General features: G+C 36.8%; 1 protein-coding gene across 5 annotated transcripts in view; it reads right to left on the bottom strand.

Annotated features, from left to right (window-relative positions):
* Positions 1-351: 351 nt before the first annotated feature.
* REV3L (REV3 like, DNA directed polymerase zeta catalytic subunit) overlaps positions 352-22,532 on the bottom strand; it is a 167,136-nt gene continuing 144,955 nt past the window's right edge. For 4 of the 5 annotated variants that reach the window (XM_071219649.1, XM_045188684.3, XM_024551816.3 and 1 more), the window contains 8 exons: positions 20,533-20,739; positions 16,587-16,696; positions 14,160-14,274; positions 9,621-9,758; positions 8,086-8,276; positions 5,229-5,475; positions 3,573-3,782; positions 352-1,486 (listed from right to left, as the gene is read on the bottom strand). In XM_071219649.1, coding sequence (XP_071075750.1) covers positions 1,346-1,486; positions 3,573-3,782; positions 5,229-5,475; positions 8,086-8,276; positions 9,621-9,758; positions 14,160-14,274; positions 16,587-16,696; positions 20,533-20,739 — 1,359 coding nt within the window. In that variant the 3' untranslated portion in view covers positions 352-1,345. The remainder of the gene's footprint in view (positions 1,487-3,572; positions 3,783-5,228; positions 5,476-8,085; positions 8,277-9,620; positions 9,759-14,159; positions 14,275-16,586; positions 16,697-20,532; positions 20,740-22,532) is intronic. The other variant, XM_045188683.2, reaches the window with a different exon arrangement.

Genomic DNA, 22,532 nt, shown 5'->3' on the forward strand with positions numbered 1-22,532 from the left:
TTTTTCTATTGAAAAATTTGGCATTTAAGTTTTTAAAAAGTAATGTAATTTTTGTTTCCTTCTGGAAAATCCTGGCTTCAAGATTACTTACATTTAAATTAAAATGAACTCAGAAGATCTACTAACAAGTAGATTCTTAGAGCTCTAAAAAAAAATGAGAGCTAAATTTTTCCTAGAAAACTTTTGCTGCCTTTTTTTAATCCTAAAGTTTTGATAAGAAAATTCTAACACCAATTAGGATATGAGCAGTTAAATTTACCTCATTAAAATTCAGAAAAGGGTAGGGCAGGAAGTAACCAATGTAGGCTTATAAAACAGATGAAGATAATACCATTTGCATCAAGATAGAAATCACACTGCCATATTTCTTATTTTATTCAATTTTATTATGCTTTCCATTATTAACTTTTAAAACAAAATGATTTCCAGTTTAAAAAACAATGCACTGACCACATAATTCCTTCTTCGTTTTACAGGTATACAAATATTCTAAGTACACATTTCGTGTTCAAGGTGATGGCAAATAAGATTAACTGTACAGTACATAAAGAAAGAAAATATTCTGAGCATATTTAGAAGCAATAGAAATGTCTATACAAAACAAGCAAAAATGGAATAAAATTTTTTATTTTTAAAGTATTGCAACAGGCCCACAGGTTTGTAACAAAAATGTCTTTGCACAGTTCCTCACAATGCCCCATTAATAGCTAAAGCAAGACAGCGGTTTTAGAAAAGAATGTTTCAAAATGCTACACATGGTACTACTGTTTGCACAGTTTGATCAGAATAACAACTCTACTCTGAGTCAAGCAAAACCTAGAGGAAATATACCAAACAACTTGAAAATCATTTGTATAAAATTCATTGCACATTTTACTCGGTTGTTTGAAAAGTAAAAAAGTGTATTTACAAAATATTTTGCAGTCAAAATTATAAAGTGAATGGGTATCTCTAAGTAACACGTCTTGATACAGACAGTTCAAGGAAAACACACGAATGGTTTTTTCAAAAGAGGTTTTCAGTGCTCCTTCCACAGGGAAGTAAGTATGGTCTACTCAAACGGATTTACAAGATGGCACACACACTGGAGCAAACCCCACACCTGCATCAGAAAACAAGGTTAAAAGGTGAAAAGATGAGGAATTTGTACATTGTAAGAAGTGAGCTATTCAGAGATCAACAAATACAGTTTTAAATTCAGTTAGCATAAAAGTCTTCATAGTCTTCAGATAACAGACAGACAATGAACACACTTGACTCGATGAAAGTTGAAAAAGCACCATGCACAACAGTTTAGTGGTAAACACTGAAAAAATAGCACCTGGAATTCTGTGATATTGAGAATTTAAAACTGGTCTAGTAATTGCCGGAGATATGGTGCCTTGGATAGCTCTCTATTTACTCGGGAGAGTTTGAAAAGTAGTGGACAGTTCAGAGAAACACACGGGATGTGTCGATCAAAGCAACCTGTACAGTTCCTGCATATCTGAAAGTAGAAGAGGAATAGATAAAACATCAGGAAAATTCCTCTGTACATGTGTAAGCGAGAAACTGTTATAATCCCTCCTTTCTGACCTACCACGGATTATTGGCAGACATCTAACATAATATATTACAGGACATTTCATTAATTTTCATCTCTTTGAAGCCTAGGCTATTCTAAGTTGACGTATTTCTAAAGGATATTATTTCACAAAACAAAGAGCTCAAAATTCCCTAAGGATTCATTTCATTCTTGAGATCAACTTTCATTTACAGTAGGATGCTATTATATTAAGATCCATATAATAAACTCCCAATTACCATTCAGACTGTCTCTTAAAAGAGCTAGAAACACTTTTTTCAAGTTACTTAGATTTAACTTTTAATTGCCAATCGTAAAAAAGTTACCCACTTTCTTATTCCAGAAGGAAAAAATGTCAGTATGAGAACAGTCAAAGGACGAGAATGGAAACCAGTAGTCTAGACCGGTGCTTCTCAGCCCTGGCTCTACACGAGCTTACACCCCAGATCAATGAACAGAGAACGAGATGAAGAGAGCACCTAAGAAGCTTTACTTAGGGCTCCCAGGTGATTCTGATGCAGAAGATCTCATCTGAAGGAAAATAATGAACCATGAGGCAATTTTAAAAAGAGGGAAGTGTTTCTTACACAAAGATCAGGTTTTTAATACATAAAGCCTCAAGTCACACATAGTTAAAAAAAATGATTCTAGAATGTGCGAAACATCAAAAAATTAAAAAGGATTAACGGTGAGGACCCCAAGGGTCAAGAAAATACAGGCTGATTTTTTACTTGAATAGTGTATCCAAGTGATTAAAAAAAAAAAAGGAGTATTAAACAATTACTACTCTAGTCTATCTTTTAAGAGAGATCAAATCTGCTCTAGTTAATTCTCTATCGCAAAGAGCTCCTGTCTTAGAGATGTCTCACAGGTCAAGACTTTTTGTTCTCTGCCCCAACGTCTTCTGGTCAACTGAAGGGCACGTTGTGCTGAGCACACTGGTTATTGTATCTAATGTGGTACTGCCACACAGAAGCTGCTGGAACTAAGCATGCTGTTCCACTGTGAAGCCTTTCACTAATTAGGTCTCTGACCGAGACTCAAACCCATTCCCAAGTACAGAATTTCCGTGCTGCAGCTCGACTCAGGTGCCAGGACAAGCTGGTAAATATTTATGCGCTCTCTCTGCTTGTCTGACAGATAAGCCCAGATGGAATTACTTGCCTCACTAAATTTAACTCAATGTTTATATTTAGTTCCTAGATCCTTTACTGGTGATTTAAACACTGAGCATTACATAGCTCAATTCAGCTTACATTTAAAAATACCTTTAAGAACCACAACCTGGACACTTTTTAGGTCACAAGGAGGCAGACATTAAAAAAAAATATCTGCTTTAATCTTTGTCGATTCTTTTTTGCTATCCTTTGGCTTTCTTATTTTTTTCAAGTTTTTGGTCAGATGCTTAAATTCATTTTCATGCTTTCATGTTTACTATTAAAAGTGTCTGAGATGATGAATTTTTCTGAGATCTGCTATAGCTATCTACAATCTTCTATAATCATCATTTGAGTTCTTAAAAGCATAGTCTCCTCCAAGATGGTTTCTCTCCCTGTTCACCACAGCTAAGTTTTCCCACTAAGAGTCTGTGGATCGATTCCTGGTAATATTAATTTTCTACCTGGACTCCTAGAATGGCAAACCCTCCAAGTTTACTAGTCACTCTCTAGGACAACCAGATTGTTATGAGAATGGTAAGTAGATATGGTAGATAAGGCAATTGGTACTTTTCTTTCTTTTAAAAATATTATTATAAAAAAATTGGATTCTAGGTTTTAATAAACACAATACACTAGTTCATAAAAACAAAAAATAAATTATAAAATAAATCAAGTCATTTAAAATAGTTTAGTTCAATTATACTTTGAGATTTTATTATGCTTATTAACTCATAATCTTTATTCTACTTTTCATACCAGTTTTATATCTAATACACCTTGATAGTTGACTACATTTCCCTGAATAACCAGCTTGCTCGGGATTCTGGGTCTACTGAACAAGGCTGTACCTTTAAAAGTTGCTCCTGTTTACGTTCCAGCTCTCGAATTTCTTGGTTGAGGATAACGGCGACATGCTGAGGTTGGCTCCGACACTTACTACAGACGCCGTGCTGGGTCAGGCCGTCACACACGGGGCAGTGCAAGGCAGTGAAATACTGTGAAATGGTGCCTTTCCGCCCTTCCAGTTCACTCCGACAGGAGCTGGTGGCTTTCTGGATCTACAAAAACATCAATTCAGAGGTAACTCTGAGCCAGTTTCATAGCACAGCGGCCATCCTCATGTTCAGTGCAGGTTCACTAAGGCATTCTGTCATTCACTCAACAAATACTGAGTAGCTACTACGTGTCAGGCACTGTTCTAGACAGTGGGGCTACAGAAATGAACAAAGTCCTTCCTTTCACAGAGGCTGCATTTTAATTATCACCAGATATTGTTCTTTTCTTCTGGGAAAAAACCCATCTCCTGCAACTCAGTTGTTTTGGCTGAGGTGCACAGGTGTATGAGGTCCTACAGGCAATGGGATCAGAGAGGACAATGGAAGGCATCCAGGCTGTGTAAAAAGGCACAATTCGGGCCACGGAAACAAGGTAAGCAGAAGGTTAAAAATAATTTGTTAGGCAGTAGGGTGCAAAACTCAAGCAGAAGTAAACCCGAAGCATTTGAAATATAACTGGATATGTGTCACCTAAGCATTCTTCATTTGAAGTTAGTACTGGTTTCGACCATCTGTCTCCTGGTACTCTTTCTGCATTGACATAACATTATCATATTATCGTAATACCCTTGGTGTCTTCTCCTGGTGTTTTATAAATCACTTTGCAGAAGAATTATCAGGTCAGCTTGTTATAAATGCCAGCAGTTTCACATTCTTGCTGGGGATGGAATGGAAACCGGGAATAGCTTTCTGGTGCAGAGCCAAGACATAGCCATCATAGGTGTTGCCCAGCTCAGGTTCTCTGAAGCACAACCTCAACCTCAACCTTATTCTTTTCCTTGGGGCCATAAGTGCTTCCTAAGAAAGTGAAAGTAACCTGGGTTATCAATTTGGATCAGTTTGCCTGAATATCATCAGACTTTCAGAATCTGAGAGAATAGCAAATGACTGAGCAGATCTAATTCTAAACAGGGGATAAAGACTACTCCTTTCCTAATGCATCCCAGGTTATTACAGAGTCAGATCAGTCCTTCAGGCTTCTAATGAGTAAACTAAGATTGCTGTGAGTCCACACTGCATGTTTTACTTTAGTGAAATGCTGTTTTAACTTTATTTCTTTAGTCTGGTTTCTTCAGGACTATGTCTAGATACAACATTTTGTTCATTTATTCAATACTCATTTTGAAGGAATTTTTGTTCTCCTTCACGTATTTTTTATTAGGTGGTTTATTCCGAGATACTTTGTAGTTGAGTGTTTGCCACTGAAATACTTATGGGATTTATTTTAATATTCTATAATCTGGCCAATTGGAAAGAAGCTGGGAAGATTTTTATAGAAAACTTGTTTCTTTTAGAAAACCTGAAGAGTATGGTACTTTTGCCGGTTTAGGACATAATAGAACATCTGCTTTGCCTCTCACGGCAAATAAATAAAATATTTACTTCTACTGGAAATTTTACGTGAACGCTCTCCATATTTGTAGTACAGGTACTATTTAGTAGACTCACCCTTGGTAATTCATGATACCAGCTGAAGACATCAATACCAATAAGCGAGAAGACTCTTGCCAGGGGTGGAAGGATTTGCTTGGTGATATAGTAAGTGGCATTCAATCTCAGAGTCGTGTCCTGCAGGACTTCTACGGGGCGCCTTACCAGCTGGATAAGTGGTACTCCGGGGGGCCCATAAATGATCACATATGGCACTCGCTCCCCAACTCGAGGCTCAGAGCGCCGGTCATAAGTAAGCATTTTCCTGTTTAAATCCAAATAAAACATGCACTCAAAGACTGTCATGGAAGGCATCTTTCCAGAAAATTAAACAATGATGAAACGGTGAGAAATCTACAAGGGGTACTCTGAGTTAGAGTATAACTATTTTGAGAACTATACACTTCACTTAGTTGGCACCAACCGGACATGCTATAAGAATTTAAAACTTACTCAGTAGGACTGCTGACCAAGATGGAGGTATAGGTAGACACACTGCGCCTCCTTGCACAACCAAAAGAAGGACAACAACAAATTTAAACACAAAAAACCACCAGAACTGAGAGAAAATTGAGCTGAATGGAAGTCCAACAACCAAGGAGATAAAGAAGAAACATCCATCCAGACCAGTAGGAGGGGTGAAGACGGGCAGCCGGGTGAAGAGGACTCGTGGCAAGGTGGCTGCCGGAGGACCAGGCGGCCCCACATTCGCATGTGGATAAACCGGGAGGAACAACTGGGAAGCGAGACAGACAGCACAACCCAGGGCTCCAGCGCAGGGAAATAAAGCCTCAAACCTCTGATTGAAAACACCTGTGGGGGTTGAGACGACAGCAGGAGAGACTCCCAGCCTCACAGGAGAGGTCATTGGAGAGACCCACAGGGGCCTAGAACGTGCACACACCTACCCATGGGAATCAGCACCAGAAGGGCCCACTTTGCTTGTGGGTAGCAGGGGAAGTGACTGAAAACTGGCAGAGAGTGGAACAGGCACCATTGCTCCCTCTCAGCCCCTCCCCCACATACAGCATCACAGCGCAGAAACTGGCGTTACCCCGCCCTGGGGAACACCTAAGGCTCCGCCCCTTATATGTAACAGGTGCGCAGAGACAAAAAAAAAATTATGGCCCAAATGAAAGAACAGATCAAAACTCCAGAAAAAATACAACTAAGTGACAGAGATAACCAACCTATCAGATGCACAGTTCAAAACACTGGTAATCAGGATGCTCACAGACTTGGTTGAATACGGTCGCAAATTAGAGAAAAAAATGAAGGCTATGCTAAGTGAAATAAAGGAAAATGTACAAGAAACCAACAGTGATGAGAAGAAAACTGGGACTCAAATCAACAATTTGGACCAGAAAGAAGAAAGAAACATTCAACCAGAACAGAATGAAGAAACAAGAATTCCAAAAAAAAAAAAAAAAAAAAAAAAAAAAAAAAAAAAAAAAAAGAGGAGAGGCTTAGGAACCTCCAGGACATCTTTAAATGTTCCAACATCCGAATCATAGGGGTGCCAGAAGAAGAGGAAGAGGGAAGAGCAAGAAGTTGAAAACTTACTTAAAAAAATAATGAAGGAGAACTTCCCTAATCTGGCAAAAGAAATAGACTTCGAGGAAGTCCAGGAAGCTCAGAGAGTCCCAAAGAAGGAGGAACACACCAAGGTACATCATAATTACATCAGCCAAGATTAAAGAGAAGGAGAGAATCTTAAAAGCAGCAAGAGAAAAGGAGACAGTTACCTACGAAGGAGTTCCCATAAGACTGTCAGCTGATTTCTCAAAAGAAACCTTAGAGGCCAGAAGGGGCTGTAAAGAAGTATTTGAAGTCATGAAAGGCAAGGACCTACGTCCAAGATTACTCTATTCAGCAAGGCTATCATTTAGAATGGAAGGGCAGATAAAGTACTTCCCAGATAAGGTCAAGTTAAAGGAGTTCATCATCACCAAGCCCTTATTATATGAAATATTAAAGGGATTTATCTAAGAAAAAGAAGATAAAAAATATGAACAGTAAAATGACAATGAACTCAGTTATTAACAACTGAACCTAAAAAAAAAACCAAACTAAGCAAACAACTAAAACAGGAACAGAATAACAGAAATGGAGATCACATGGAGGGTTATCAGCGGGGGAGGAGGGAGGTGGAGAGAAGGGGAAATAAGAGAGAATAAGAAGCATAAATGGTAGGTAGAAAATAGACAGGAGGGGGGTAAGAATAGTATAGGAAATGTAGAAGCAAAAGAACTTATATGTGTGACCCCACAGACATGAACTAAAGTGGGGGAATGCGGATGGGGGGGTGTGCAGGGTGGAGGGGAATTAAGGGGGGGAAATGGGACAACTGCAATAGTATAATCAATAAAATATAGTAAAAAAACCTTACTTTGTAAATTACTGCCACCTGGAAAACAATATGAGTTGGCAGATTTCAACTAGCTAAAAGTGTTTTCTATCCCCTAAGAATATGAACTAAAAATCATAAATCTAACAATGAAAGAGAAGAGAATATGTAGCTGGTTAGGTGATCTGTCTCCAGAATGATACCATGTTAAGTGCTATGGTAGATCGATATTAAGGGCGACGCAGTGATTCTGATGTGAGAAACAATGATTCAGGCTCTGTACTAGATTACAATTTCACTGACTTTAGTTACACAGAGGGAGCCCACAAGAGGAATTGGGAGTTCCTTCTTCCTCTTCAGAGCTCACCGAGTCCAGGGGACACCCATTCACCTTCAGTGAGGCTTTATGTGGGCAGGTGAAGAAACAATTGTGTCTGTGCTGAGGGACTCCGTGTCTTTGCATCTACTCCAAACCATTCAGAATCCCAGGGCCGCACTTGGTAAGTACTGACAGTTATACATCATTACCTTGTAAGTTCAAGGGCTGGCACGCAAGCTCCAGGTTTATAAGAGGAACTTCCTCTGTATTCCTTGGCGAAGATGAAGTCTTGTATGCTGGCCTTTCCTTCCAGAAGCTTCATACACTGTCGCTGAACATACTGTTTAATTAAACTTATATCTCTTGTTTCAAATAGCAGCTTTAGAGAACGCTCAAGTATCTTTAAAAAAAGAAAAAGGATATGCTCTTAAAGATAAAATATCCCCTAGCATATAATCATTATTGTTATATTTTCAATTATGTAACTACTGGATAACTTGATCTACTTAAATAACTTGCTATTTACAATGATTGGTTAATTATTAGAAATTGGTAAATATTTTGCAGACTTTATATAGTTTGCTATTCCCCCAAACAGAGTATCATGTAGTTTGAGGAAAATTGTATCAAAACGTCATGCAGATGAAACATTTGCTCTGTGATGAGCAACATGAAACATTTAAATTTTCTTTAACAGGTAAAAACACTCTAGGCACAAGAAGCTGAACATGATTTCATGTATTATTGTTTATTTACCCTGTCATAAAAAAAAAGCCTGATTCAGGGAGACAGAAGTTTAAATATCACTAAGCAATGAAATAAAAATTAGTCTTTTGCCTTTTAATAGTGTCAATGAATATATACCAACTGTAACAGAACTTTCTGTACTGTCAATATTTCTACTAGGAAATGACTGACATACAGTAGATATGTGTATGGACTGAATTTAAATTGGCTCCAGGTAAAAGTTCTGTATCTCATTCTGAGTACTGGGACCCAAACACGTTTACAGAGGAAGTTTGCTAATTTAGTCTATGTACAATTCTTCCCTGGGAGAAAGAATACACTGGATGATATTTCTTCCAGAAGCTAGCATTAAATATTATTTCAAATTCATAATATATGTATGACATATTGACATTAATAGTTCAATAGGCAATCTATTATGCTTTTCATACCTCTAAAACTCAGTGTATAGAGTACTTTTATTTTTGGTTATAGGAACAGTCTAGGACTGAGTAACAAAAAATTAAATATAAAATACCATGGTTAATATAGTAGCATTGTTCAGAAATCTTCCTAACTTGTCTTTGATAACCCAGGTAATAACATTTCAGTTAATTTAGGCTGCATTATATTGCTCATGAAATGTTTCTGTTGCTAGTTTCTCTTCTTCACCCTCTTCTTTATCCGAAGGCTCCCTAGCTTTAGGGTGTTGTCATATGATAATATATATTATCATGTCCAGGTGACAGGTAGGATATACTTATGAAGTTCATAGTTTTTTTTTAAGCAATTGTGATAAAAGGTAAGGTGTAGGAAGAAATCAGAAACTAAGGACTAAAATCAAATTAAGTTGTTTCATTAGAAAGGAATTCTCAAAAATCATTTAGTTCCTATTATGGTTACAGATAGTCAGTCACTTTGGCTGTAGTTTCTCCGCCTCGGTGTGCGCTTAAAGATTTTCACTAGATTCTTTAGCCACTTATTTCTTAAAGATAAAAACAAGACAGACAAAACTTACCTTAGAAACAGCAGGGCAGGAATCTCTTCTGACTGTTTCTATTCCTTTTGCATCAAACACAGGGTCCTTCTGATCCAGTGTTTCATACATGTAACCCACATACCTCTTTTTTGTTTGTAAAACACAGGGCAAATATACCTGTGATGAAGTCAACAAAACATCTCTCAACAACCATTTTCCCTACCATGAATATCTTTACTTTTATGTCTTTTCTCTCTTTAACCAAATATCAATTATAGAAAAATTCTAAATATGGCTTAGGGACCAACAAATTCATGATTCCATACTTGGAGGTGTTAAATTACACAATGAGCGGTCTTTAATTCTTTATCATTCCTTTACTTTTGCTCCTACCTCTACTGACACCGCTTTCTCAAAAGTCATCACCGTATCTTTCTTGAACATGGGTTTCTAGTAGACAGCACGCCGTATTGAAAGTTACAGAGAACACACCATGGGCAGTCCCAGTCCCCAGCCCTGCTGTCCCTTTCCTGGAGGCACCGTGTCTGTGCTCTCCTGTGTGTCCCTCCAGAGATATTCTGTGCAAACATGTGTGCGTGGGCACACAATGGTAGCTTACTACATACATCATTTTGCACTCGGCTTATTTCATTTAATAAGCTGTTTTGGAGAAAGTAGTACTCCATTATGTGAGGCTATAACAATTTATGCAGCCTGTTACCTACTGTGGGTCATTTAGGATGTTTCTTTTGGAATCTTTTGGAATTACAAATAGTGCCCCAACAACCTTGGGTGGATTAATCCATAGGAAAATTTGTTGATGTGGACTTCCTAGATCAATGGATGTGTGCCCTCCCTTTTTTTAAGTTACCATATTGATCTCTTCCCCTGCCCCCAAACTTTATTGACAATCACACTAAGTGTACATGGTCTAAATGTGCCAATAAAAAGGCAGAAATGATCAGACTGGATATGATCAGAAAGTGAGGCTCAACTATAAGCTATTGACTAGAAATCCACTTTCAATGTACAGACACAAGGTAAAAAATAAAAAATGGAAAAATATACACATGCTAACACTAATCAAAATAAAGCTGGAGTGTTTATTTAATATCAGAAAAGTAGATTTCAAGACAAAGAATATTATCAAAGATGAAGTATCAATTCACCAAGAAGATACATAATCCTGATGTGTATGCACCTAGTAAGAAAACTTCAAAAGGTGTGTAACGAAACTGACAGAACTAAAAGGCAAATCCATGATTATATTTGGAGATTTTAATGCCTCTCTTTAAAAACTGACAGAAAATCAGTAAGAATATAGGAGACTTTAACAACATTATCAATTAAGTGACCTTTACAGAACATTCAGAAAGCACATGACTATTCAAGGTTATATGAAAACATTCACTAAGACTATTAGCTGGACCAAATAACACATTTCAAATTTAAAAGCACTGAGATAATACAGATTATGTTCTTTGACCACAGTGGAATTAAATTGGGAATCATAAATAGATTTCTGGAATATCCTTAAACATTTAGAACTTAAAGAACACACTTCTAAATAACCAATTGATCTTACCATTGAAACTAATAATGACAACACAAGATACTAAAATTTGAAGCTACAGTAGTATTTAGAGAGAAATTTGTATCTGTAAATGCTTATATTAAAAAACGTGTGTCTGACCCTGACCAGTGTGGCTCGGCTGGGCATTGTTCTGCAAAGTGAAAGGTCGCAGGGCACATGCCTAGGTTTTGGGTCTGGTCCCTGGTGGGAGTGTGTGTGAGAGGCAATGGACTGATGCCTCCCTCTCTCCCTTTCTGTCTCCCTCCCTTCCCTTCTCTCTAAAAATAAGTAAATAAAATCTTTAAAAATATATATTTGTCTGAAATCAATGATTCAAGCTTCTAAATTAAGAAGACAAGAAAAGAAAAGCAAAACAAACCCAAAGTACATATAAGGAAGTACATATAGAGTGAAAATTAATGAAATTGTTCTTTAATAAGTTCAATAAAATGGATGGATAAATCTCTAGTTGGAATGATCAAGAAAAAAAAAGAAAAATCATTAATATCAAAAGTGGAAGGAAGGATGTCACTAAAAATCATACTGATATCAAAATCACAATAAGTATAAATAATGTATGCCCATAAACTTGTCAACCTAGAAGAAATGACAAATTCCTTGACAACCACAAGTTATCAAAACTGACATAAGAAAACCTGAATAATTCAATATATATGAAAGATTTTAATCTGCAATTAAGCATCCCCCAATGAAATTTCAGGCTTAGATAGCTTCACTGGTAAATTCTATCAACCACTCAAGAAAGAAATAATTGCACTAATCTTACATACTTTCAGAAAATAGAAGCGGGAACACTCCCAACTCATTTTATGAGGCCAACTTTTTTTTGTCTCGAAAGCAAAACAATCCAAGACAAACAAACAAACAAACAAAACTACAGACTAATATTCATTATGAAAAAAAGCATCCCAATTCTTAATAAATGTTCGTTTTGAGAAGTTTTGCAGTTTTTGCTTTTCTGTTTAGGTCTCTGATGCATTGCAGGTAAATTTTTATGTCTGGTGTTATTTTCTAAGCACACCATGCTCTTCACTTTGCCAGATGGGTTGGGTGTCCACAGCACCACACACACACTCTATAATAGCACTCAGTATCACGGTTTTCTAATTTCTCTCCCCTCCCTCTGCCCGCCAGTTAGAATGCTCACTCTTCATTCAGGGCAGATACCATCTCCAAGTCTTCTTTGAATCTTTTCGAGCATAATTCTTGCTTCAGAGTAGATACACGATAAACATTGGGAGTCATCTTCGACTCTTCTCTGCCTTTTAATACCTTTTTATCCTAAATCAACTACTTCTAACTCCTACTCATCCTTCTTTTCTCAACATCTCTTCAATTGACCTTTATTTCCTTCCATTCACCTCACTAACTAGTTCGGGCTATGCAGGTTCCAAGAGGCATCCAGTCTTGATTCTCCTCTTCCCAATACCTCTCCTATCATCATGTGAGGCCAGTCCTTCCCAAACAGCCCTGCCTAAGTCATGCTCTTGTTTGATAAACTTTCCTGAATAAAGTTTAAACACGTTACCTTGGTATTCAAGACTCTACAATCTGGTCTTTATTTTCCCAGACGTCTCTGTTGCTGTTCCATATTCCCACATTAGGCTTTTCCAACTCCTCATCCTTCTACAAGCCATTTTTTTCTATGAGAATGACTGCAGCCCATGGCTGCCTATTGAGATTGTAACCGTTTTCTGAGACATGGTACAGTATTACCTCCTACATCGAGTGTCCCCATCTAGCCAGGAGGCTACACAGTTTCTTTGTGCTCTTACAGTGCTTAGGGAGTCTGTTCTTAGGAGACCTCTGTAAGTTTACAATAAAAGAGATCATTTATATACATTTCTAATCTTTCCTTTTAGATTATTTGCTCTTAGAAGGCAGGACTGTGTCTTAGGCTTCTTTGTATTCTACACCACCCCCCCCCCCAACTTACTATTTTTTATAAAGAAAGAACTAATCACATATTTGGTATCTACAGTAAAGTAAAAATAGTTGATGGTCCTTGTGGCAGATTGCAGTTTCCAAAGAAACAGTATCTCCCAATCTACCTGGTCTTTCTACAATGTGACTCTGACATCCTTCCCATTAAACCCACACAGGCAATGATGCTGTGACTTTGCGGCTAGGTCACAAAAGGCAAAACAGCTTTCCTCTGTTCCTCTTTGGGATGTTCATTCCTACAACTGAGCCATTATGCTGTGAGGAAGAACAAGCAGCCCCAGGGAAAGGCCATGTGCAGGTGTTCCAGCTGACAGCCCCAGCTGATGTCCCAAACGGCAGTAAACATCAACTCCCAGATGAGTGGGAATAAGCTTCAGGTGATCTTGGTCCTTAGCTGTCAGCTGGGTCACCTCCAGCCTTTCAGTTTTCTCACCTGAGGACATTGTGGAGCAGAGATTTTGCCAGCTCTACTGCCACCTTTCTGAATTCCTGGGCCATGAAATCTGTAAGCAGGATGGTGGTTGTTTTACACCATTACACTTGGGGTGGTCTGCTACACAGCAACAGTGAGGGTAATTTCATAGACAACCTTTTTATTTCTTTATGTAAAGACTTTACTTAAAAGATCTGAGCCCGGGGTGGTGTGACTCAGTTGGTTGGAGTGTTGTCTCATAAACTGAAAGGTCGTGGGTTTCATCCCAGTCTGGGCACACGCCTGGTTTGTGAGTTTGGTCCCTGGTTGGGATGTGTATGAAAGGCAACTGATCAATGCTTTGCTCTCAAATCAATGTTTCTTTCCCTCTCTCTATCCCTCCCTTCCCTTCTTTCTAAAATCAATAAGCATGTCCTTGGATGAGGATAAAAAAAAATAGAAGAAAAAGATTTGAGAAAATTATATAAAATAAGGGAAAATATTTTAAATATAACACTTCAATAGACCTGTATACTGTTATTGATTCTGAAAATATATTGAACAAATCAGAAATGTCTGGAAGCTATATGAATTTTGTATGTGATCATTAGTACCACATTTCTCTTACCTTTTCAAACTTCAGTTTCACTGGTTTCGGATTGGTAGCAGTTACAGCTTCAGCAATTTCCTGACCAATCTTAAAAGACTGCTCCTTAGTAGCTCCTTTCAGTAGCACAAACATACTAGAGGATTAAAAATAGAGTAGGGTAGTAAGGACGTCATTATAAGGATAAAGTTTCACCAAGAGTAGCTTTCTTCCCTAACACTCTATCTAATACTAAAGAACCCCTCCCTGCCTTACTCTTTCTTATAAGGTTTTTTTTTTTTTTAATCTAAGTCTTCGTGTGTTATCACACTTTCCTTGTGTGCATGGTATATCTGTTACAGCTCTTTAAGACATCTAATATCGCTAGTTTAGTTACACACAGACCAGTTCAATTATCACAGCTGCCGAGAAGGTCTGGGTCATTCCAAGACATTAACGGATTTGTATGGAACATAATTAGGTCAATCATAAAGTAAGAGAAAAAGTGAGTATAAAGAAATGGAAAATTTACTTGTGATGCAGGAGGAAATTTCCTTCTAAAACCACCCAACTTAAAAAAGACATATTATTTTGTAATACATATATTAAAGAACAGTTAGAAAACACAGAAAGTCACAAAGAAGAAAGATAAAAGATACTCCAAACCTTCTGTCTGTGTATCTGCAAATGTTTTCTCATTTGGGATCACAGACCATACTACAATATTTGGTAACTTTCTCCTCTCATTTAATAGTATATTATGAACATTTCCCATGTCACTTAGTTCTTTTACATTATTTTAACAGTTGTACTACATTTTGATGTATGCATTTAGTATTATTTAACCAAACTTTTATCACAGAAAATTCAGGCCATTAAAAATATTTTGCTATTTCATATATAATAATGTGGCATTCCTCAGTGACTTCAGAATAAATTCCTATCTGTATGTGAAATTTTTTAAAAAACATTTCTTGGTAAATGGTGTACACTAAAAATATTTTTTAAAAGATATTGTCAAACTGAATTCCATATGAAGTACAATCCTACCAGCCATACATGCAGGTCAGGAGGAAAGAATTTCTAATATGGATAAAAAATTCAAATACAAAAAATTCAAATACACTCAAACAACTTACAAAACAAAAGTACCGGGTATTTTTCCTAATATAATCCAGTTAACTTTAAAATAGCAATTTACATTTCAGTATATATCACAATCTGAGACCAACAGAAATAAGGGCCAATTTATTTAAGAGAGATTATAAAGTTGATCTTCATTTATAATTTTTGAAGATTTATTTATTTTTAGAGAGAAGGGAAGGGAAGGAGAAAGAGAGGGAGAGAAACGGTGATTTGCAAGAGAAAGATCAATTGGTTGCCTCTCACACACTTGCAACCAGGGACCTGGCCTGCAACCCAGGCATGTGCCCTGACCTGGAATTGAACAGGTGGCCCTCTGGTTCTCAGGCTGGTGCTCAATCCACTGAGCCAGACCACCCAGGGCATGCACTTGTAATTTCAATAGAAAGACATTACGTAGTGGAAATGGACAACATCTTGAAACATGACTTTAAGAGTTTTGTTTCTAGTCTTGGAGCCACATAAACCAATCTCCTATTTCTTAAAGTGTTTTTATATTGGAGTTTAATGTCACTTATATGGCCTCTTTAGAATGCTCTTTCTCTGCCAATATTGGAGACAATACTTGTCTTAGCATGTGATATGAAAAGGATAATTTCTTCAATATTACTTAGGATCTTTAAATAAATGATCTCAACCTGAATTAATTTTAACATTCACTACGGCAGAACAAACAGGCCTTAGATAGTTATTTATAATATCTTCTGTTTAGGTCCATCTGATATTCATTACACCAATACAGTCTTATTTTAAAGAACAGGTTATAGCCCTGGCTGATGTGACTCAGTACAAGGATTGTAGGAGGTGTGCAAGAGGCAACCACACATTGATGTTAATTTCCCTCTCTTCCTCTTTCTAAAAATAAATAAAATATTTAAAAAATCGGTTATAAAATTTCCTTTTGAAAAATTGTTTTTAACAAGAGACTTTGGGGCCTAGTAAAACAGCTTTGGCAACTGTCCTTCAAAAATATTTAAATTCAGAGAGCTGCAGCTATATGAGTATGAGGAATTAGTCACATTAAAAGCTGTTTCTTTAAACAGATGACACTCCTGTTTATACAGTTTTTTACAGATTACTATCTACTTGGCAACCTGGAGAGATGCCATGGGAATCTTCACAGTCTTTGGCCCAGAACACTTACATTTTCTCTCCCTTAGGATCCTATCTGGTAAATCAGGACCTGTCCTAACTCTGACAATAAGAACCAGAAAAGACTTAGGAAGAACTCTGTTTGAGGAAGGATTAATCTTAAGCCATTCCAACTACTGAAATGAATATCTGAAGAGATGCAAAAAGACAGCTACAAAGCCGAAAGTTCATTACCTGTCAGTATCACCATATACAACCCTAGCACCCCATTTCTTGGTATCATTCACCAGTTTAATGGCTCGTTCCAAGGTCTCTCTGGCTTTGTGAACAATACTATCACCAACCTGTTGGTACAAACACATTAGAAATAATTTTTTACCATAGCTTAGTAAAGTCAGTAGACTTTTAACATATAACACAATTTTAATTATGAAAGATTTCTAAAAATAAAACAAAAGGAAAATAACATTAAAAAACCACATAGTCATCAGTGTCACTATTCTTTCTACAAGTACTCAAGGAGAAAATGAGATGAAGAATTTAAAAGAAGGAGCCAATCAACATGCAGGCTTGCCTCTGAGTATAACAGAAGTGTAGTGGATTATCCTTTATACCAGGTACACAGCTACATTTGATTCCTGGGAGAATAAATCTCATTTATTCAAGGACTTTTAAAAAAATTGATTTTAGAGAGAGAGAGAGAGGAAAAGAGGGAGAAACACTGACTTGTTGTTCCACCTAATTATGCATTCATTAGTTGACTCTGGTATGTGCCCTGACTGGGGATCAAACACGAAACCTTTGGTGTAGAGGATGATGCTCCAACCACCTGAGCCACCTGGCCAGGGCTCAAGGACTTTTTAATATGTCTTTTTAATCAACCAGGCAGGAAGTTACCGTGTGTATGCATGATGGTGTGTATGTGTATCTTTCAAAATTCTGTTGGAATGTTGTACTTCTTTCAGTATCATTAAAGTTAATGCTGAACTGAAATCTCAGTGATTGGTTGTACCTAATTTTTATATAATAGTAAAACAAGAAAAAATGTATAATTATAGTGATGGAAAACATATTACAAGTATTCAATTTAACTCAGGTAGGCAGGTATATGCCTAACAAGGGTTCTTTCAGTGGTGAGGGCTGAGTTTTAACAGTGATCGTGGCATAAGGTGACACGGTGTAGTGCTGCTGCTTCCTTTATTAAACTCATTAAAGCTACGAGTTGGGGAAAATTTCCTGTCAGCACAAGTGGAGCATTCTTTTCAGAATTTTAAGTAAAAATTATGTACTTTTTCTTTCATGTTAAGGAGCAGGCAATAGTTATGATCCTTCTCCTTATACTGTAAAATTAGAATTACCTGAACTAAATGTAGGATTAAATAGCATTTAAAAGGGTGTCCAGAGTTGCTTTATAAAGGAAATATTCAGTGTATGAACACAGGAATAAATTTAAAAAAAAACCTGTAGCAGAAACTTGAAGGTCTCTGTTGAGACCTTTAGTGCACTAAAAGAACTTGAGAATGTCAACTATAACCTAATACATTTAAAAAAATCATGTTATGTGACTGAGATTCGAGTTTTAATAAAATGTCTGCTCAGTCATCTGTTGCTACTTTCAAACAAGAAACACTTTAAAATATGTGATGGCAAGTAGGTGAGCCATCAAGTGTCAGAGTCAAACATGCTTTTGAGATCCACACACATACTGATCCTGAATGTCCGCCTCCTGCTGCCTGCCCTGAGCCACTGACGTCACACCGGGAAGAGTCAGAGCTCCCACAGCTACCCCTGCAGACCATGTAGTGAGGGGTTCAGTGGCATGAGGATGATGGAGAAGAAAGGGAAAGACAAAGAATGGTAATCAAATTAAAACTGAATCTGATACTTTGTGCCATGGTTTCTAATTTGAAAATTACTCCAGTTCAAAGCTAAGAGACTATATAAAAAGAAGGAAATAACTGGTTTCACAATTTAAGCAATGTTTGGGATGCTGAAAAGTCATAATAAAAATATTTAAAGTAAAAGTTCTCTGAAAAGAAGTAAGAGTGCTGGCAAGAATGTAGAGAAAAGGGAATCCATGTGGCTATTCTGGATCTTCATGTAAACTTTAGAATCAATTTGTTGATGTCCACAAAACAACTTGCTGGGAATTTGACTGGGTTTGCGTTTAATCTTTAGATCAATTTGGAATGAACTGATGTCTTGACAATACTGCATCTTCTTATCCATGAACATAGAATATCTTTCCATTTATTTAATTCTTTGATTTCTTTCATTAGTTTTGTAGTTTTCCTCACATAGATCTTGTACATATTTTGACAGAATAAAAGACGGCTACTAACTAGAGCATAGAACATACAGGGTGGATACACTGGAAAAGGATGATTCATTGATTCATATACCAGGTGTGTGTGGGGGGTTTGGGACAGAGTGAGATTTTATCACACTACTCAGAATGGTGTGCAGTCTTAAAACTTGCCAATTTTTTTTCTGGAATTTTCCATTTAATATTTGCAAACTGTGGTTGATGCAGGGTTAACTGAAACTAAGTAAAATGAAACTGTGGATGGGGTGGAGCACTACTGTACTAACCTTGTATCCTGCAACCCTGCTATAATTGCTTACTAGTTTCAGGACTTTTCTGTCAATTCTTTTGGATTTTCTACACAGAGGATTATGTCTCTTTTATCTGTAAAGACAATTTTATCTCTTCCCTCTCTATCTGTATACCTTATGTTTCCTTTACCTGTCTTACTGCATTAGCTACGACTTCCAGTGTGATGCTGAAAAGCAGTGGTGGGAGGGAATACCCAGCCTTGTTCCTGATCTTAGTGGGAAAGCTTCAAGGTTCTCACAAAGTGTGATGTTAGCTGTAGGTTTTTTGGTACATGTTCTTTATCAAGCTGAGGAAGCTCCCCTCTATTACTACTTTACTCTGAGTTTTTATTATGAATGAGTATTGGATTTTGTCAAATGCTTTTTCTACATCTACTGATAGGATCATGTGATTTTTAAAAAATTTAGCCTGTATGTGAACTGATGGATCTTGTTAACTGATTTCTGAATGTTAAACTAGCCTTGCATACCTGAGATAAATCCCACTTGGTTGTGATGCATAACTTTTTATACATTGTTGGGTTCAATATGCTAACATCTGTTGAGGATTTTTGCACATATGTTCATTAGAGATATTGGTATAGAGTTTTTTTGGCCTTGTAATGTCTTTGTCTGGTTTTGGTATTAGGGTAATGCTGGGCTCCAAGAATGAGTTCTGAAGTATTCTCTTTGCATGTATCTTCTGAAAGAGATTGTATAGAGTTGGTATAATTTCTTCCTCTCTTCTCTGATGGATCTAAGAAGAGTTGTTCAGTTTGTTCAGCTTTTTACTTGTTGTGAGGATAGAGTGGTGACCTCAAGCTTCTTACATGCTGGGTCTGAAACTGAATCCCTTGCACAGGATTTTGGAGTTCACTTTGCCTGCTGTGAGATATGTGAGGACTTGATTCTTCCACTGCTTTCTCCTACTGAACTATCACAACTGCGGTAGACCACCATGTTCTGGCCTTCATTTGTTAATGATTTGTTTAAAAAGTCATTAACAAAACAAGTTTACACTATCCCTTTCTCAATTATTAGTAAATTATTATATCACTTGGTTACACTATATCGTATTCATGTCAGATTAACGTCCTACTTTAGTAAATAATAAGAAATTAGTCTTATTCCATGTAAAGTATCTTTCAATTGCAACTACCACTACAAGAGAAGCTTCTGCTTTGTATCTACTGGTATATGAATAAATATGAAATGACTATTCTTTCTGGCAACCTAACTACCATCAGACCTCTATCAATACATGAAAAGGAATTATTTAGTACAAAGGTTGTTGTAAATACCGCTCTCAATATGGCACTGGAATCTCATGCTAATAGTTGGTTACAATACAGTCATCCAGATAATGTAGAAATATATGTATGCTAGTTTCTAAAATTACCGAAGACACTTCACACAGAAAAAACCCACAAATCTCTAAGGGTATGTGAATATATAAGCTCTGGTTTGAGAAAAACTGATCCTATGTCATGGACATGAAACCTTTTAACAAATGCTTTAATGAACAAGTTTTCATTTAATGCTACTTTAGTTTCTTTTGAAACAACTACAGAGCTGTACTGCTTACCTCAATGCATGGCATTCTCCCAGAAAAATTAGCAGCTGTGTAGCCAAATGTGACATTTGCAATAAGCTTAAGTCCTAGCTGACGTGCATCGAGCATTCGTGAGAGGGCTCTGTCTTGCTTGTAAGCCTTCATTGACTGCTTCACCATGAGTCTAGTCTTCAAAATTTCTTCCAGCATTCTTGGTAGCACACCCTTTCTTATGGAAGGCTATCGTAAAGGAAAAAAGAATGTTTAAAATCCTTCAAACATTACACTTAGATAATTAAGAAGGAAGTACAAAGTATAACAATGGCCAACTATCATGAATTGAAACATACTAACAATAAAGTGGCCATAAGATTAGTGGCAGTCAATATAAAATCACATTTTCTTTCTTTTGCAGAGGACTTTTTTCCCTAAAAGTTTCCTGTAATGTTTATAAATCTAGTGAATTACTATTTTGTGAGTTCAAAGACCTCCAGGAAGGAGGATGTCAACTAGTGTGTAAGAAGAGACCATACAACAAGTTCAGAGGGAAATTTTGTTAGAAACTTTGATCCAAACCCCCACTCTTTCAGAAAAGACACACGGGATTTGTCTCACTCATAACAAACCTCAGTTTTTAAAGATCTCATCCTACGACCCCAGTAATCTGCATGGAACTCCATTTATCTACCTTGGAAGAATGATGAGCTGGGTTGACTCTGCTGACATTCAAACCTGCAGTTCCAGGGACTCTAGGTATTTCAAATCTGATGCTTAGACCACTAAGCCATCCCCTCCGGCCTATATTTATTAGCAATCTGGAAGAGGGGATGAATAGTGAAGTGATAAAATTTGTAGATGCCAAAAAAAAAAAATCATTTGTATTAATCAAGACTAGGGAGAATTTATGAGAACTCCAGTAGGAATGAAAACCACAAAACAGTATTAACTTTGAAGATGATTCACAGACACATGCAAGGTAATAACGCATGTTGGACTGAACAATTAAAACCTCTGATATAGGAAAATCACACTCCTGAATATTAAAAAAAAAAATCTTAGTTTCATTAAGCTTTATATTTGGGTCAAAATGTAGATGCAGGCTTTAAAAATGTTGTTAAAGGGAGATGATGTAACAAGCTGCCAGATATGTGACAATGAAAACATAACCTAACCTCTAATTCATTCTGTGTACTTTTTAAAGAAGCCATAATATTTATGTTAGGGCATAACATACATGACAATGTGAAGATGTCCTATTTCCCCCGAAGGACTATTATCTAGTAAAAATTTTCCTACTATCTAAATGGCTAATTTTAGGGTGCTCTTCAAACATAGCATCTTCTTACTGGTGAGTACCGATGCTGCTTTTGCTAAGTACAACAGAATGAATCTGAGGGCGAGTGAGGTCCATGCTACCATCAACCACCCTACTGTCCCATGATTCTAGTACAGACCCACTTCTAAGGACACTGAAAGAAGAGGCAATATAATACTCTCCTAGAGCCCTCTTATTTGTCTTTAGTTTATTCATTTATGAGGCTTTCCTCAGTCTTTCAAGGGGAGATAAGGGAGAGAAAAAAAAAAAAGAGACCCTATTATTAGTTCGGATATCTTTTTAGAAATACATCAATAAGCAAAAGCATCATTATTCTAAGACGGTACTAATGTAATTTAAAATAATTTTGGAAGGACAATTAGTTGAGTTTACACATTCAAGCAATTTCAACCTTTGTAAGTTAACATCACTGTGATCAAATGGCTGTTTAAGGCTGCCAGGCTCTAACAGAGGGCAGAAAGTATACATGTACATTCCTCCCAGTATTTCACTGAAAAGTAAAATCTGAAAAGTAAAACAAAAGATTTTAAACCTAAATTCACACAAAAAAAGGATGTCTTTTTAAACAATGATTTCTTAGAAGATTCCTATATCTTTGACTTTTTGAGATAAGATATTCAAGCAAACTTATTTTTGTTTTTTTTTCTGTATTATAGGCCAAGAACATCTAAACCATTAGCTCTCCAAAGATTAAGCC

This window comes from Desmodus rotundus, chromosome 11 (assembly GCF_022682495.2).
Source record: "Desmodus rotundus isolate HL8 chromosome 11, HLdesRot8A.1, whole genome shotgun sequence".
Classification (NCBI taxonomy): Eukaryota; Metazoa; Chordata; class Mammalia; order Chiroptera; family Phyllostomidae; genus Desmodus; species Desmodus rotundus.